Genomic DNA, 16,431 nt, shown 5'->3' on the forward strand with positions numbered 1-16,431 from the left:
GGTGAGGGCTGGGTACACACTGGACGGGCTGCCAGTCCATCACACAGAGACAGAGACCAACAACCAATCACACTCAGACCTACGGACAACTTCGAGTTACCAGCTAACCCAAGCATGATGTCCTTGGACAGTGGGAGAGAACTGGAGTACACAGAGGAAACCCAAACAAGCCTGGGGAGAACATGTACAATCTGTACAGAAAGGCCCCAGGCCCAGGAACCGACACCACAGTTGCATTTTTCACTAATTATGTTAACAGAATTTAAGGTATAACACACAAAAAAATTCTGTCTCATTTTGAAAGCAGCCAAAATGCTGATTATTTCCTCAGAAAGTTAAATGAACGGCTTATGACTGATGCAATAACTTAAACTTTTTGAAATTGGTTGAAGTGATTTAGTATTGTGTGTGGTAGTATTGTGTTTTTTTTCCATTTGGTAAAATCTTATATGATGATGAAATCCTTTCTTTGAAATGTGGTGCACATACCTCAAAGCTGTTATTTAGATTATGTATAGAGAATGGCAAACGTGGGGAAGTCTGAAGGTGACCAGGCAGACTCAAGAATCGCTGTCACTTGTCAAAGACTACAAAACATATGCTTTATTAACACCATGCAACCATCTTACATGTTAATGCAAATGAAATAACCAACTCAACACTTAATTCAGCTGAAGAATAACGAACTGACATCACACCAAAGATGAATCCACTGTCGACCATCAGCTCCCTTACAAAGTTTCTACAGTACTGTCGGTTTCAGGTGAATTATAGTCGTGATCATTTATCTTGATCTGTGGAAGTTAGCTGATACAAATAAGTGTTGAAAAATAAACTGAAACTTAACAGATTTAAAATGTCGTTGCTTTTAAATTCCTGAGGGTGGTGGTTGAACTGCTATTACACTTACCACACATCATCAGCCGCTGTATGTGTTTAGATGGTGATGATGCAGTTCTGCCAAAAGGTTTTGAGGCATCAGACGTGATACATCCACACGTTTTCAAATAAAGTGCATGCACCCTTACTTGAAAATAACACATTAAAAGACCACACACCCATTGTGTTATTACAACATTGGATGACTTTAATCCACTACTCCTCTCATATTAAAACAAGTTTATTTTACATAGCTCAGTTAGCAGCTGAGAAAAACAAAACAAAACAGTGACATAAATGCCGGGAGTTGCATGGGAAGTTAAAAATCTAGCCAGGAAGTACTGAGTAGAGCTGTGTCAAACACCTTAAGCTAGGTCAAGTTGGGATAAAATTATAAACAGGTCTGACAGTAAATGATGCACATCTCAGTCTACATTTAGTGAGGATTTTGTTGATCATTGAATATTTTGAGTAAGTATTCCTCTGACAGTCAAGTACAAACACATACATGTATCGTATGCATTAAACTCCCTTGGGTTTGCTGATGAAAGTCCCTCAGACACCGTCTCTGTCAAGCATTAGTCATCATGGTAACAGTGTGCAGGTGTTAATTTCAAACAATCCAGACAAGAGACAATTCAGTTCATCCATATTACAGTGAAAAACACTGTAGCAGGCTAGTCTGTGTGTTAGATGCTGTGTCCGACTTCAGAGGCTGACAGCAGACGTGTGGCCTTCAGGGGTCTATTCATGAGCATGTCAGCGCCTGGCCTCACAGAGACCACCATTAATGCATTTAGGAGGCCTTCATTTATTCAGAAAAGAGTACATTTTCGTATGCCCAAATAAATCAATAGCACTTCAATTGTTCTGATAACAGAACAATTTTCTGACTCATGTCACTGGAACTTTGGGACAGGGTGGTCTGGTCTGGAAATAGAGGAAGCCTCTGGAATGGGACACAGCTGAAGGGAATGTTATCTAATGTTTTATGGTGAAAACTTCTTGACCGTAGTCCAGGAGAGGCACTGAACTGTATCCTCCCTCAACACTGATGTGCAGCTCCTGTTTAAATTGACATTTGTAGCCATCATTCCATATTCAGACAGACAGAAGATCAAATCACAGGTTACAAATCTAATGTCGTGTTCCTGAGTAAATGCAACCCTGGAGAGGAAGGGTAGGATTAACAAAAAAGCAAAAATTGTGTGACTTCAGAGTGGCTCCCTGGTGAGTTGAAATCAGTGGTTATGTATTTACAATGGAACAGTCTGGGGTGGGGTGGGGGTGGTTCATAAAGAGATGATCTTGGGGGAACAACCGAGTCCTCTCTCCTTCTCTTCCCTCTCCTCCTAAAGTCTAGAAGAAGTTTTCAAGTCAACACAAAACAAGAGAACAACCAAACACAAAGCTCACTTCACTGACGGTGGGACTGCAGCTGGGTATCACCCAAATGTACTGATCCAGAGTCAGCAATGAACTGTTACCGCTGCAAATTGTCGCTAACCTTGGTAATTTATAGACCTTGGCGGGATGTCAGCATTTTGGAAGGTAGATCCGTGGCTCAGAGGTCAGACATAGAAGAGTCGTACCCTGGAGGTGCTGACATGGAGGTCATCATCATAGAACTTGGTCTCTATGATCACGTTACCACTGTAATACAAAAGGCACTTATCAACTTTAACTGTTATGTCAAATATCTGCAAATCCATTGTTTTAAATGTAATAATACAAGAAAATGAAATGGAAGCAGTCAGTTACAACACTGGACTCACAAAGTTAACAGTGAACTGCTTTAAAGATCTGAGAACATAAGACTACACAGGTCCCAAAAAAAAAAAAACAAACAAAAAAAAAAAAATTTTTCAACTTCTGAAATGTGGCAAATAAGCCCTCAACGTACCATAAAAATGGATCCATCCAGTGAGTACAGCAGTTCCAATTCACATTACTTTTCTCTTTCATAAAAACTTTTCAAAACAGTTGGTTGATTTCTCAGTCTGTCTGACTTCCATGGTGACTACAGTGTTGTATCATATCAATACGAACAACTTAGAAATCATAATATCATCATAAATAATACTTACGCATATATTAATAACATGCACTCAGAAACAAGTGTGCATTTATATGTTAACCCCAGATACCTGTTCCAGGAAATAAAATGTAAAGCGATATGGAAGAGATGAGATACAATGCAGACTCACGTTAAAACGTTGGCTGGCATCATCTGGGACTCTGGAGCAGCTTCTATCAGTGACTGCCATGTGTTGGTGGAGTTGGGGATAACGAAACCAAACTCAAAGAACCACTCTGGACAGAGAAACACAGACAGCCAAAGAGCTCAGTGTTGAATCAACGTGGTACAATATCTTTATGAGGTTTCTTGGGCTTGTTGTGCAGTTCTCCTGATCACGCCCCTGCCCAGCCCGAGTGTGTGTTTTCTGTCACACCTGGACGGTTGGATTAAGTGCTCCCAGTCTGCACCCGTGCTTTTAGCCTTTCACTTGTTTCTACGGCATTGTTCACACACATTCACATTTACATTCCTGCTTTTACTGACTCATACACTTCAAATTTCAAAATGTCTACTTTACTTTACAAGGAATCATTTAATTCTGCGTTATTTACAAGTCAAGTCTTGCATGTCTTGTTCTCTGGTAGAACTGGCTACATAAACATGTTGGGTTGCTGTGGATTACGTGTTCCCTGGAGCTCTCTGTAACCTCACCTCCGTACAGGAGGGACCCAGGGAGAGCACTCCAAATGCACAGTAACACAGAAAACACCGACAACATACAGCTAATCAAGCTGTCTGTTGAAGTGATAAAGCAGTTTAGTTTTGAAGCATTAGCACTAAGGTGAAGCAGGTAGCAAACGAGAAATGTGTTGTGATTAGTTTAGAGCCGAAACAAGAATTTTTTGGCCTTCTTTGTCGTAACCTTCCATCTTTATTTTGCTGGACTGAGCTGTATTTAAGCCTTAAAATGACCCATCTATAAAACTACATGTGATGAATGAAGAGACATTACATGAACTAATGAAGACACATGATGCATTAGGATTTCATTACTGAGCTACGACTAGGACACTGACTTCAGTTTTTCTTACTTCAAGTTTTCAGACAGCTGAAAAGTCCAACAAGACCACCTCTTTCTCTCTCCCTCTCTCTTTCTCTGCCACTACGTTCAACTGATCATTTGTTTTTGTTCCACAAACAGACGAGCATTATTACAACATCTGTCCAGTGTTTTCACTGATTACCTTCTAGACATTGTCCTTTGAAGAAAACTTTCTGTTCCAGCCTGAATTTCTCCAGTTTCTCTGAGGAAGAGAAGTTCAGTTCTCTGGACACTGCTTTACACTTCAGGATCTTCTTTGGGACACGAGCTGGGGAGACAGATAAATCATATTTGACTTAACAACATCTGGTAGATTTTTTTAATGCCTTTATTTTAATTAGTAAGTGGATGAGAGGCTGACAGGAAACAGTGCAAGGGAGAAGGGAATGATCTGCAGCATAGATTACAGGCTCGAACTGAGCATGCAACACTGCAATAACATGGAATGCGCAATAACCACTCAACTATTCACGGTGCCATCAAGTTAGTTTTAAAAGCAGGGGTCACTTGCAAAGTCTTAGACTGAAAATCTGCAATTTGTTCAAGTTCAAAATATGACTTCCAAAAGATAAAAACATTGTTTTTAAGTTACCGTTTACCCTTCAATATGATCGCAAGCATCCTTAACTGGTAACTACTTTTAAACATGTGGCTCTGTCAGTGTTTCTGGTTTGATGCCTGAATATACCTTCATGTTCTACTCCTGGTACAGACAGATCCTCAGTTCCCTGCCACAGCACTTTGCCAGTTTCTGCATCTCGAAGATTCATCCAGTTTCTGTCAGGTTGGTGTTAAGGTTAACTGACAACAACAACAACAACAACTGCTAAATGTACAAAATCAACTGCAATATCGATGTAAACATTCCTTTTCTTAATGTGATTGGCTTTGCAGTGTGATTTTTTGTTAAGCGAATAAAAAAAAGATATACAAATAAAAAGAATCAAGGGACTATATTGATCTGCACTAATCTTTGAATGTCCGCTTTAACACCCATGTGTTACCAACCAGCAGACTCCCCCATGTTCCATCATAGGGTGTGTCATTACTGCACTGTTACAGCTTTTATATTTGTGCTTCTTTATCTGTGCCAGTTATTCTTCAATATTTGCAATTTGACATAGACGGCCAAAAATAAGGACATTCATGTATCGTACCCTGCCGGACAAAAATTCCAAGGATCATCTACCACAACTCCAACAGGAATCCTGCAACATACAAGTCAAAAAAGCTGTGGCTGAATGAAGAGAAATGTTGTCAGATTGTAGGTCACCTAAAGACAACAGTGTGTGTGTGCATGAGGAAGAGGTAGCTGAAGAAACCTTTATGTGGATGATACTAGCTGTCCCATCAGTCTGTCAGCTGGTCAGCTGTTCCTGACCTGCACATTGACTTTTAACACAATACAAGTGTCAATCTGCTGGGTGTCTTTAACAACACCATAAAGAGTTTGGTCTTGACCTGCTCTATGCATAAAGTGCCTTGATCCTTGTTATAATTTGGCACTATTTCAATAAATTTGATGCAATTTCATGAATCACAGAGCGTGCAAGAAAGAACTTGCACTATAGAGAAGGTGAGAATTCAAACTGACCCGAAAGTGTATAATGTACTTGGAGCCAAAGAAAAGTGGCCACTGCAGGGGTCACTTATTAATTTTCAGTCTTCTAACATGGTTGTAATTACGGTTCCATCATTTCACCTCTCATTCATTCAAACAATTAAGACATCATGGAAGACAGCTGTGCATACTGACACCAGCTAAAGTTAGACAGCTAAAGACTGAGACGTGCAAAATCATCATCCCACAGGCCTGTTCCAGAAGACTGTCCACTCAGCATCCTGTCACACTCAGACACTACTTAGTGTCACATACACCTGACTCCACACCATCTGCACAACCCTTCATCGCCGCCCACCTTACCAAAACAAACAACTTAAGCCACGAAAATTAACAGAATTCACAACTTGAGGTTTGTGACTGAGAAAATACGCTAAGTATAAACAGAGTAAACTGAAAGAACAAAGTTTATTGTGTGTATCAGCTGTCAGGTGGATCCTGCTGCATCCACAAGCTCTTCCTATTACTAGAAGTAATACTAGATACTACTAGAAGTAATAGGAAGCATTAGGAGGCATATTCAGATACAAGCCTGATTTTGCATCCAGGTGGTCAGAATGAATTTATAAAAAACCGGTAAAGTTGCAAGTGCCAATGTAACAATGGACGGGTGGACTACTGGAAGCTTCAGTCTATGTCCATAAGACTACATTCACACAGCAAGCCTTAGTGCTCAATCCTGATTTCTTTCTAGATCCAATTTTTTATGCAGGTGTTCACATTATCTTTTAAAACTTGGACTCCAACGTGAACTGGTCAGACGTCACACAAAGCGCTCTGTGTACGCAAAACAACAAGAAGTTGGCAATAACAGACACAACAGTCACAGATGTTAGCATTTAATTTCTATGTTGCTGTGCAGTGGAAGCAGGCAGACGTGTTACCCCAAACCCTGATAAGATCTAATAGTTCACTGTCCCTCCATTGACTGCCTCTATCGCGCCATCCGCCATGTTTTTGTTTAGTGACTCCCACCTGCACACATTTACGACGATTGTTGATCTAGAGTAATTTAAAAGTCACAATGAATTAAAAAATGAGTTGCATGTAGAACTGTATATGCAAGTGGCCCAAGTCTGATTAGATAAGATCAGATTCCATCTGATTCGTGCCATTTACACTGTTGTTAAACAATCAGATTTGAGACATATGGGAGGAGAAAAAGAAAACAAAAAAAAACGGGTTTGGGTGGCTTTGGCCTGTTGTGTGAACACAGTCTAAATGCTGCACTACCCAATCAGGAACCTACACAGATTAGGGTGACCAAATGTCCTCTTTTGCCCGGACATGTCCACTTTTCATGCCCTCTCCAGGGTGTCTGGGGGCTTTTACAACTTCATTGAAATGGCCAGGTTTCACAGTTTTTCACTGGGCGATTAAGTATTTGAGTAAACTTCATTATAATTTTAGTATCTCAAAGGCAGGCTGAGTGTCCTCTTTTTTGGAAATCAAAATACAGTCATCCTAACAATGATACCACTACTGCTTCCTCGTTCCCCTACCTTGTCTTCTGACTTTTTTCTGAAGTATGCTGAGTTGAATAGGTTCTCTAATCCTCTCAAGTCTGACTAAATCCAATCTCCTACACTATTATCCTCCTCCACACCTTCCGGAATAAACCAGGCAAGACTGCAATGTCCTACTCATTGATGCTCTTTAACCAGGTTGGCTACTTTCTGAGCATATGTCATGGAAAAAGAAAAAAAAAAAAAAAAGGGGGGGGGAGAGAGAGAAAGTGTTGAAGGCACACACACACACACCATTCACACCTGATAACGTCTGACCTTTTCTTTCATTCTCCTCAAAATCCACAACTCACAACTAAGGAAAAGCTCATATAGCCGTTAAATGCCTCCCCAGGGTGCATGCAGACACACATGCTCAGTGTTAACGAGCCCCCAGTGAACAGTTGCTGTCACTATTTAGTCTGAACTTCTTTTTAAAGATGCACTAATGGCTTAAGGTAAAGGTAACTTCCCAACATCAACATAATTATGCTGAATAGGTATTCAGTTTTCAACCACACCTACTCATAAACGTACATGTACGTGTAAACTGTGTATAAAAATTGTGTCACTAATTCTGCACAGCTACATGAACAACAATGTGATTTAAAGAAGCCATGCTAACAACTGAGCAAACTGAGCCTGACCATGCCACTCTGACAGGTTATGAGGAAGAGTGAGGTTGAGGGGAACACATTACCGTCTTCCTACCAAAACACAAACACATGCTATATCCATATTTCCCCTGGGCTAAAATACAATTTCCTAACAAATGAAAATACTGTACATAACCAGAGAAAGATTTTCAATGGGAAGTTATTCCAAACTTTTCTGAAGGTCAGTAAGAAGCAAAACAGCCCACTTTGCTTGGTTTGAGCCATTACAGGTTTCACACTGCAGTGTTATCCAGGTAACTTAAGTGAATTTGCCTCTGCAGTAAGATCCAGCAGTGAATGAAGGGCTACACTGAAGGTTCCACTGTACTAGGTTGATTCATTTCTGGGCAAACATTCACCAATGAGGTAAGACAAGTTAACGGGACTACTTGTTCCGTTACATTTGCTTTGGAAAGGGGCATATTTTCTCTTTTAAAACTCACATTGATAAGGACTATGAGTAACAGATTAGTCAGGATAGTTTTGGTAATATTATAGGACTAGAAAAAAAAAAAAAGGAAATTATGTGTTTAGCCTCTGTGGTGGCTTTAAAAAGTCTTTACAGACTGACGGCAGTAAATCCATGTTCCACTAATTCGCTGATTTAAGAATTACCATCAAGTGTTATCCTCACCAAGAAACATACACAAACAATCATACATTCCTCTTGAGTAGACTGGGATTGTGGAGAAGAATATATTTTATATTTTCTTTAGTTTTAACTGAAGTAAAGTCATTATGTTTTGCCTGGAAAGCATTGGTGCTGTAAGCCAAATTATCATAACTAACTACTTAACTAAACTACATTGCATATACAAATCTACAATGTTTCCCTACTTAAAAATAATCAATTCTGCAAGGACTGAAGATACATTAATGACAATTCACACATATGGTGGCAGCAAATATCAATGAAGAGTCTGACTGCACAAAATAGATCTTTTAGCCCAAGTAACCTAAGAAAAGATTAGCTAACTCCAAGCTTTTGGACTACTAACACCAGCAACAACTCAAGTTGATGTGACTGTATGCCACAAGGTTTCTGGATCATAAAAAGACTGAGATTAGCTTAAAAAGATTGTAAAGTTATGTTCTGATTAGCTTGTTATCTGCATCATCTTCCTGTTGAGCTCAGGCAGATAAACATAAAGGACCAAAATGGATATTGGACACTGTTTACATGTGACATGTGCATACACAGTCATGTTTGCATAGGTGTGTAGGTATTTTGGGCATGGACTGATGATGAAACACATGACATGCAAACCTCATCTCACTCTACAAGAAATGTAAGCTTCACCAAGCCACTCTTAATGTAATCTTTGTGGTATTAGGTTTGACTGGATTTGTCTGTCAACAACAACGATCTTACTCTACCACACACATCAAGTCATTCTGCAAAGTCATCATTAGACTGAATGTTGTCTATAAACAAAAGTGTTTGGCCACTGTGTCACAAAACACACCCAGGGCTCTATTTTACAAAACTATCTTAAGGCTAACTTTATCTGAGACTGTGATAAGCACAGGGTTTCCAATCAATTACAGATAAGATGGTGGAAGCTGAGGGATTTGGCTGCATGCACGCAACAGTTTAAAATATTCATGTATTAATCTCCACAAAATGAAAACAAAATTTCACCACGCACTTCCCAATGAAACAGAGGAACATCTGATGACACTGAGCAGAGATTGAATATGTCCGACAAGGTTTAAAAACATAAACTTGAGAACATTGTTCATGCTCTTTTGTACTGTCACGTATTGTCAACCTACAAGCAGAAACTAAATCAGCATGTCATGAGAACTATTGCATGCTACAATAATAATATTAATAATAATAATAATAACAATACAATAATAACAATAATGAAGTGAAATAACGTCAAAAAATATAAGCAAACTAACAACACTGTAAAAATAAAACCAAGGCTTTTTCCGATGACTGAACTGTGCACCTCTGTTACCCCCTAATCTGTAAAGCATCTAATAAAAGGTAAATGCCAAAACAAGAAAACTTATGTACAGTGTGAATGTGTCGGGGAACATCAATGAAACCCTGATCCAGGTCTATGGACATTAGCAGTTTTTCTTGTTTTTGGAGTTTTTTCTGTGTAAGAACTCAAATTTTGAAAATGAATTGGATTAACATACAACAATAGCACCATTCTGATAGTAACAGTCCAAACATTGAACACGTGTGTGTGTGTGTGTGTGTGTGTGTGTGTGTGAGAGAGAGAAACAGAGAGATAACACATTCAAATCACACTGCTGGATCTTTTCAGCAGTGAAACAGTGAAGTTCACTTGCTCGTAATGATGTTTGGCATCACCTCAAAACAGGAGTACGTGACAACTTCCGACACGAACGTAGCCATCGATCCCCAAACAAGCTGTACTCAACCCAAGTAACAGTCTGCTTTCAGCTACGAACTGATGAAAAAAAAATGAGTAAAACTTTTGATAAAGAACAGTCGGTGTGTACCAAACGCGGGGGTCGATGTTCACCTTATCTCCATCGCATGTCACGGATGTCAGAGCTGGGCATTAATGTTACAGCTCCACGCTGAGGAGTTAGCCTGGACGTTAGCCTTAGCACGCTGCCACTTACATGAGCCCAGGACAGCCATTCAAATGTGGACTACCTAATAACTTCTTCATTTTAACTGACTGAATTAAGTTTTATAGCATCTGTGCAGACAAGATTATCCGGGGTGGCAGACAGGTTAGCCGTCAGCTAGCATTACTGTACAACTACAGTCATTAGATGTTACCCCCATCTCGCCGACGTTAGATAACGTTTCCAGGCGTCAAACGCTGCATGCGTTAAACTTGTAACAGCATGTCTAACCGTGACAGGACATCACCAACACAAACAGCAGGAAGGATACAGTTTGAAGCCCTTCAAAATTTCCTTGGCCCTGTCTTCGTCTGAAGACATCTCACAAACCGTCTGTTTTCGGTCCTCACAGAAAACCCCGGGTGCACCCGAACTAACCGAGCTGCTGCTGCTGTCCGGCTAACCAGTTCACTAACTACACCGCAACTAAAGGTCGGCAGAAAATAGCATAAACTATAACTTCTATCGTTATTGTTGGACTGCAGGTTAAAGCTGATCCGATAATGTAATCAGCTAAATATACCCAGCTAACTAACTGAAAACCAGCCAGGCCAGTCAAAAGCTAGGGGTTATTCCGAGTAGCCAATCACAGGGCGAGAAGGACAAGTGTGGGCGGGACTAAAGCAGATAGAGACGCGTCACCAGGGGCAACGCCACTTGTCCTGTGAAGAGCGATTGGGGCCACGGTGGTACGGTTCGCCTGTACCACTTATTTTATCAGCATATTATTATTTTCCCTCATACATATTCTGTGCAACGGAGTGTGCAAATTATTATTCCAGAGTCAAAGCTCTTTCTGTCTGCAGCCAGTATTCCTCGTGGATATGTTACAGCACTCTGTACAGTTGTGGTGAGCAGAAAAGCTTTGGAATGAACAACACATCCAACTTTGAGGTGGATGGACGAGAGCATCATGAGAACATGGCCGGTCCTCCGAACCAAGACCAGAAACCTGAGGCTGTGTGGACAGATGGGCAGCTGGTCTGATAGATCTGAATTTCTGCTGAGGCAGCAGATGGAAGGGTTAGAGTCTGAATCCATGGACCCGATCTACGTGGTGGTGGTACAGTAATGTGGAAAATGTTTTCTTGACTCGCTTTGTACCAGTCGGCCATGGCTTGAATACCACAGTGTGGTCTGAGTATTATTGCTGAACGTGTTCATCATTTTATGGCCCCAGTTTACAATCTTCTAATGGCAGCAGAATAATCACCAAAGAGCAAAGCAAAGAGAGCCACTATATAATTGTAGCCTGGTGTTCCTAATGAAGTGCTTGGTGACTGTATATAATTTCTATTAATATGTTAATTTCTCAGCCAGGCTATCACATTAGACAAGCAACCATTCACATCCGCACGCTTACCCCCAGGAAATTTTTTCTTCACAAATGAACATAATATGAATGACTGTGAGGAGGCTGGAGCACTCAGAGGAAATCCATTCAGGCACAAGGGAACTTGCAAACTCCACATGCACAGTTTGAACCAAGAACCCAGAATGTGAATGGATTAATAATGAACGATTAATGCCTGGTGGTGTGTGTGGTTATTCACTAGCAGCCTGGTGTCTCTATTTGATGAGGGGTCTGATACATCAACTCATTCAAATCAGGCAGAAGATTTACCAACTTATCAGCCTCAGCGCTTGACATAGCTGCATGGATTTAATAAACTGATAAGAAAAGATGCCATTTACATAAACATTATTTCACAGTATTTCATTTACAGTTGTTGTTTCCTACTTTCTCTGAACAACCTATAATGCTGTCCTTGCACTTGCTTTGTAGTCGAGCAGTATTCCTTCTTCTCTGCTGTTTGTAAAACTTAGCTTTGTGGTTATAAAACTTGAATATAATCAGAAGACATTTCTGGATGAGAGGTCTATCCACCCTCTCTTTTTTTACACACTTTTGAGCAATTTTTATGACAAAGATGGTTTTAATTGTTTGATCTATTGTTAACCTTTCTTTTTCAGCAGTTCCCTTTTTTTTTTTTTCCCTTATCCTACAAAGATATTTTCATTTCACTTGAACATGTATCTCTCCCTGATCTGTTGGGAGGCTGTGTCTTGGGATACCACTCCCCAGATGGTGTTGCTGGTTCTGATGTGGCCCCTCGTCACACAAGCTCACTCACAATAGTCTGAGCACTGTGAACCAATCTGAGCTCCTGGGGCCATGTCCCTGAGGGCTGAACTTCTTCATCAGCGACATCTGCTCTCCATCATCTTTGACTTATGGGTCCACACTGTAAATCCTCTCCTCTTAGTGACTAGAAACTCCAGGTGATCTCCAGTCTTGGAAATTAAATGGCATAATATAATTCTAATAATAAATACTCTCATAACAAAATTCACATTTTCAGAGGTTTGATTATCAAATGATGCACAAAACATTTCTGAGCTATATCTGCAGACACTTCCTCAGGTAGTGGGCAGGTAGGCAGTTCCTAGGTGTACCCGCCATAGTCAGACTTAGTCCACAATGTTGAGATCAGAGCTCCAAAGGGGTGACAGCATCTGTTGCAGGATTCTGTCCACCTTGTATAAAAACCATCAGTGCAATAATGTAACCGTAAGTCAACCTGTAGACTCCCTTGATCAGATATATGAAAAGTATTTGAGGTCAATGAGGAAACCAGCATAGAATGTTTTAAGAAAAGTGTACAGGTTGTGCTATGCTGTTTCATTGTTGGCATGAAAAATTATCAAGAGGATAATTTCAGACTCCTTTGTTGACATGAAAAATTATCAAAAGAATAAAGACTCCTTCTGTAAAACAGAAATGGTAATTCAAGAACCTGCCACAGTTAAGCTGCTTTGCCATGACTGGCTCCATGATGTTTAGATCAATGGTCTGTGGGGGACAGAACATCGGCACTAGGGCTCAGTACTTGTGTTTCTGAAGATAGTTCATTGTTACAACACTGCAATGAAACTCCACAAAACAACCATAATAAATCTTTCACTTTACTGGTGGACGTGAACTACACCTGATTGCTGACAAATCAGCAAAAACAACAGTGAACATAAAAATCCACAGAAAAGTTTTTTTAGTTTAGCAAACGTTTATTAAGTGACATTAGTCCTTCTTGGCAGCAGCCTTTCTCATGGCAGCCAGAACGTTGCTCAGCTCTTCTCTCTTTCTCTTGGCACGAATGTGGGTGCCAATCTGTGAAAGAGACACAGCAACATTAGCCCTGTTCCATCAGTGGAATCCATGTATTGATTATTTTGGTCAAATATTAGTCCAATTCATGTTGAAGTTGTTCAGTCCCAATTACAGCAGTGAAGTACTTTGTTTTAAAGATATTTTGTTTTCGTTATACATGTAGCAGAACTAATGACTCTGAAACAATCCAGAATAGCTGGCAGAGTATGATACAAGTACTGAAGCCATGCATAAAACGGCTGATTCAACTTAAAATGCCACCATTTCCTTCTTTCTAAGACAGTGATGAAGCTTGCTTGTGGTCCAACTGACAGCAAACAGTTACAATGAAATCTTTATTTCTAGCCTTTCATACAGGCTACAAATACAGTCTTCTAAATAATTATGACTCAGCCAAAACAATGTCATTTAGCAACTCTTCACAAAATACTGTCAACTCTAAACTAAGAGGCTAAGGCAAAGACACAATGTGCATTAGATTTTAAAAACAGAAATCTGACTCAGATTTAATCAACCGGGTATAGTGTTCATGTGCACACATCCATGTTTCTCTTCCACAGTTACCAAAATGGAATCATTCCTACAGTGGCTCTTTAGCAGTTGTTCTAATTCATACCCACATTTCCTTCCCAGTACTAACATCAGAAACAAACTCACCCTTTTCTTGATAAACTTCAGAGCTCTCTTGTCCTTAGACACCTTCAGCAGCTCCATGGCTCGCCTCTCATAGGGAGCAAATCCGCAAACTTCACGGATTGTGTCCCGAATAAACTTGCTGTGTTTGGTCAGACGCTGCGAAGAATAAAAACAGAACTATCTCAAGACTGCCTTTATCACCATCCAGTCCGTCTGTAATGCCTCATCAGTTCACCAACTTTCAAAGCAAAATCTATATCTTAAATCCTCTCATATCTGCATATTAAAACATTTTTGACACTTTCTGCATAATAAAATAAATTTTTGAAAGATCAGTTGGAAGTCAATCGTTTACATCTGAAGAAAACAATTTGTAGGCCTGGCCACCTCTGTGACACTATGATGCCAAAAATGTAGTGACATTTTCCCTCTACTTATCTCTAAAGAGCAGTACCTGCAATATTTTGATGTATAGTGCAGCTCTACTGGATAGCTTGAACATTTTTAACAACCACCTAAAAGCTCTGTAATGCTACTCTTTAAGATTTTAAAGCAATACCTAAAATTGATACAACATTTGGGGGGGTTAATAATTGAGGATAAAATTTTACATTGTTAGGTTTTAGAGATTTCATTTGTGTGAAAGGAGATTTATTATATAAAAGTAGTTGGTACTCTACTGTGGTGGGGGGAAAAAATAAAAAAAATAAAAATCACCAATAAGTGATGAAAGCGCATGCCATTATTGATTAATAGCAACAACTGACATGGTTGAAGTGATATTCGGCTTCTCCAAACTACCCACCACTGCAGTCACAGTAGCTGATACTCACCCCACGCCGGCGGCTGTGTTTGGGAGCAGTTACATTCTTGGTAACTGGATGGCCTTTATTAAGGCCAACGGCCATTGGGTAGCGAATAGCCATGTCTGAAATCACAAACACAAGTCCAAACATCAATGACAGACTTTGCTAGGCATCTGCCACACCATATGTAGAGATATAAGCTCACACCGGGCTCTGGTTATCACACACACTTCACCAAACCTTACACTTTGTCCTATCAACAGTACTGCACTATGAATTCATGTAACTGTAACGACTACAACAGTAGCACGAAGGCATTGCTGCTTCGCTGCAGTTGTCTTTGAACCTCGATTAGCATGAATCCTGTGAGTGACACAAGATGATAAGCTGCCCTGGGACAATACTGACATGCGTTATTATGCTGCTCGTACTACTGAAGATGTCGTTTCAGTCGTACGCGAGCAACATTGAACGCATCACATCCACGATATCGTCCTGATGAGAGGCGGAATGAAACAGTGAGCCAACCTTTGGGTTTCATGTTATACCTTGTTGGTTCAGCCTGCAGCTTTAGGTCGTCTGGATCAGTCACAGTTATAACGTTTATTAAACCAAACACTGCTCGTGATCATTGACCATTACCGGTATATACTTCAGGGAAGCCCGAGTGCTTCGGCCGGCGGACTAGTTTTCATGTTAAGTCCGTTTCTGTGTAACAATACAGAGCCCGGCCGTTCAGTGGAGTCTATGCGGCGCTGCGCTTTGAATTTGGTGTGAAGAAATGGACGGATGGTGAAGATTGGATGTGAGTTTACACAGATAGTCGGCGGCATTACAGTCCTACCTGCTGTCTGTGATGGCGGTCAAGCCGGAAGGACTGTTGGGGGAGCAGAGCGGGGTAATGGAAGGTTTGACCCGGAAGTCTCCGTCAACATGTCGGATCAGCAGCGCCCCCTACCGCAGCGGAGGGGGTCCTGTTTGTTGTGGGGATTCAACACATCAACATATGTCCATGAGTCAACATGTTGGAGTCCTTTGATATTTTTTGTAAAATGTTAATCCCCAGCCAGATTTTCAGAGCAGGTATTGTTTTCACCGAGTGAATTTGTGGTAAACCCAAAGACTAGTTTAAACACACTCACACAAAGCCAAAAATGCCTTTCATTGTGTTTGGATATATCTGAATAAAATATGTAACAAGGTTCGTATGAAAATGGAAGAGGTTGGAAATGTCTCTTTTACTCTGATGAACTCCTCGCAGTGATAGAATGCAGTAATAATGTTCGCTTTCAGGCTTTACATTTAAAGTTTAGTCAGCTTAAACATATTTGTAAATTGCTTAATTTTCAATATCTAGTTTGATAAACCTGTACTAAATTTTGTTTTATACTGCTTCATAGCATTTTTTTAAATGTTTT

At 40.2% G+C, this 16,431-nt stretch overlaps 2 protein-coding genes across 3 annotated transcripts; both read right to left on the reverse strand.

Annotated features, from left to right (window-relative positions):
* Window positions 1-1,064: 1,064 nt before the first annotated feature.
* Window positions 1,065-10,926, reverse strand: pde6d (phosphodiesterase 6D, cGMP-specific, rod, delta). 2 transcript variants are annotated; one of them, XR_003840690.1, is made up of 6 exons: window positions 10,674-10,926; window positions 4,690-4,778; window positions 4,144-4,269; window positions 3,087-3,192; window positions 2,387-2,532; window positions 1,065-2,238 (listed from the first exon to the last, which is right to left on the reverse strand). XR_003840690.1 is itself a non-coding variant. In XM_029500985.1 (5 exons), exons 1-5 carry the CDS (start codon window positions 10,721-10,723, stop codon window positions 2,451-2,453), a joined length of 453 nt encoding a protein of 150 aa, XP_029356845.1. In that variant the 5' UTR covers window positions 10,724-10,926; the 3' UTR covers window positions 1,065-2,450. The 2 variants fall into 2 exon arrangements, 1 of the variants encoding a protein (XP_029356845.1); XM_029500985.1 differs by having other exon boundaries at window positions 1,065-2,532.
* A 2,521-nt stretch (window positions 10,927-13,447) lies between these two features.
* Window positions 13,448-15,923, reverse strand: rpl36 (ribosomal protein L36). The gene is made up of 4 exons (XM_029500402.1): window positions 15,858-15,923; window positions 15,041-15,135; window positions 14,229-14,363; window positions 13,448-13,571 (listed from the first exon to the last, which is right to left on the reverse strand). Exons 2-4 carry the CDS (start codon window positions 15,131-15,133, stop codon window positions 13,482-13,484), a joined length of 318 nt encoding a protein of 105 aa, XP_029356262.1. The 5' UTR covers window positions 15,134-15,135; window positions 15,858-15,923; the 3' UTR covers window positions 13,448-13,481.
* Window positions 15,924-16,431: the final 508 nt, after the last annotated feature.

The sequence above is a fragment of the Echeneis naucrates genome, chromosome 4 (genome assembly GCF_900963305.1).
Source record: "Echeneis naucrates chromosome 4, fEcheNa1.1, whole genome shotgun sequence".
Classification (NCBI taxonomy): Eukaryota; Metazoa; Chordata; class Actinopteri; order Carangiformes; family Echeneidae; genus Echeneis; species Echeneis naucrates.

Bases quoted from the DNA above. Each gene is read 5' to 3' on its own strand.
- rpl36 (XM_029500402.1), bottom strand. From the start codon at position 15,133: ATGGCTATTCGCTACCCAATGGCCGTTGGCCTTAATAAAGGCCATCCA. The intron at 14,364-15,040 runs GTGAGTATCAGC...TATTCTTCGCAG, and splicing joins AACACAGCCGCCGGCGTGGG to CGTCTGACCAAACACAGCAA. The intron at 13,572-14,228 runs GTGAGTTTGTTT...TCTCTTTCACAG, and splicing joins TGAAGTTTATCAAGAAAAGG to ATTGGCACCCACATTCGTGC.
- pde6d (XM_029500985.1), bottom strand. From the start codon at position 10,723: ATGTCTTCAGACGAAGACAGGGCCAAGGAAATTTTGAAGGGCTTCAAA. The intron at 4,779-10,673 runs GTATCCTTCCTG...CCAACCTGACAG, and splicing joins ATTTTGAAGGGCTTCAAACT to AAACTGGATGAATCTTCGAG. The intron at 4,270-4,689 runs GTATATTCAGGC...CTGTCTCCCCAG, and splicing joins ACCAGGAGTAGAACATGAAG to CTCGTGTCCCAAAGAAGATC.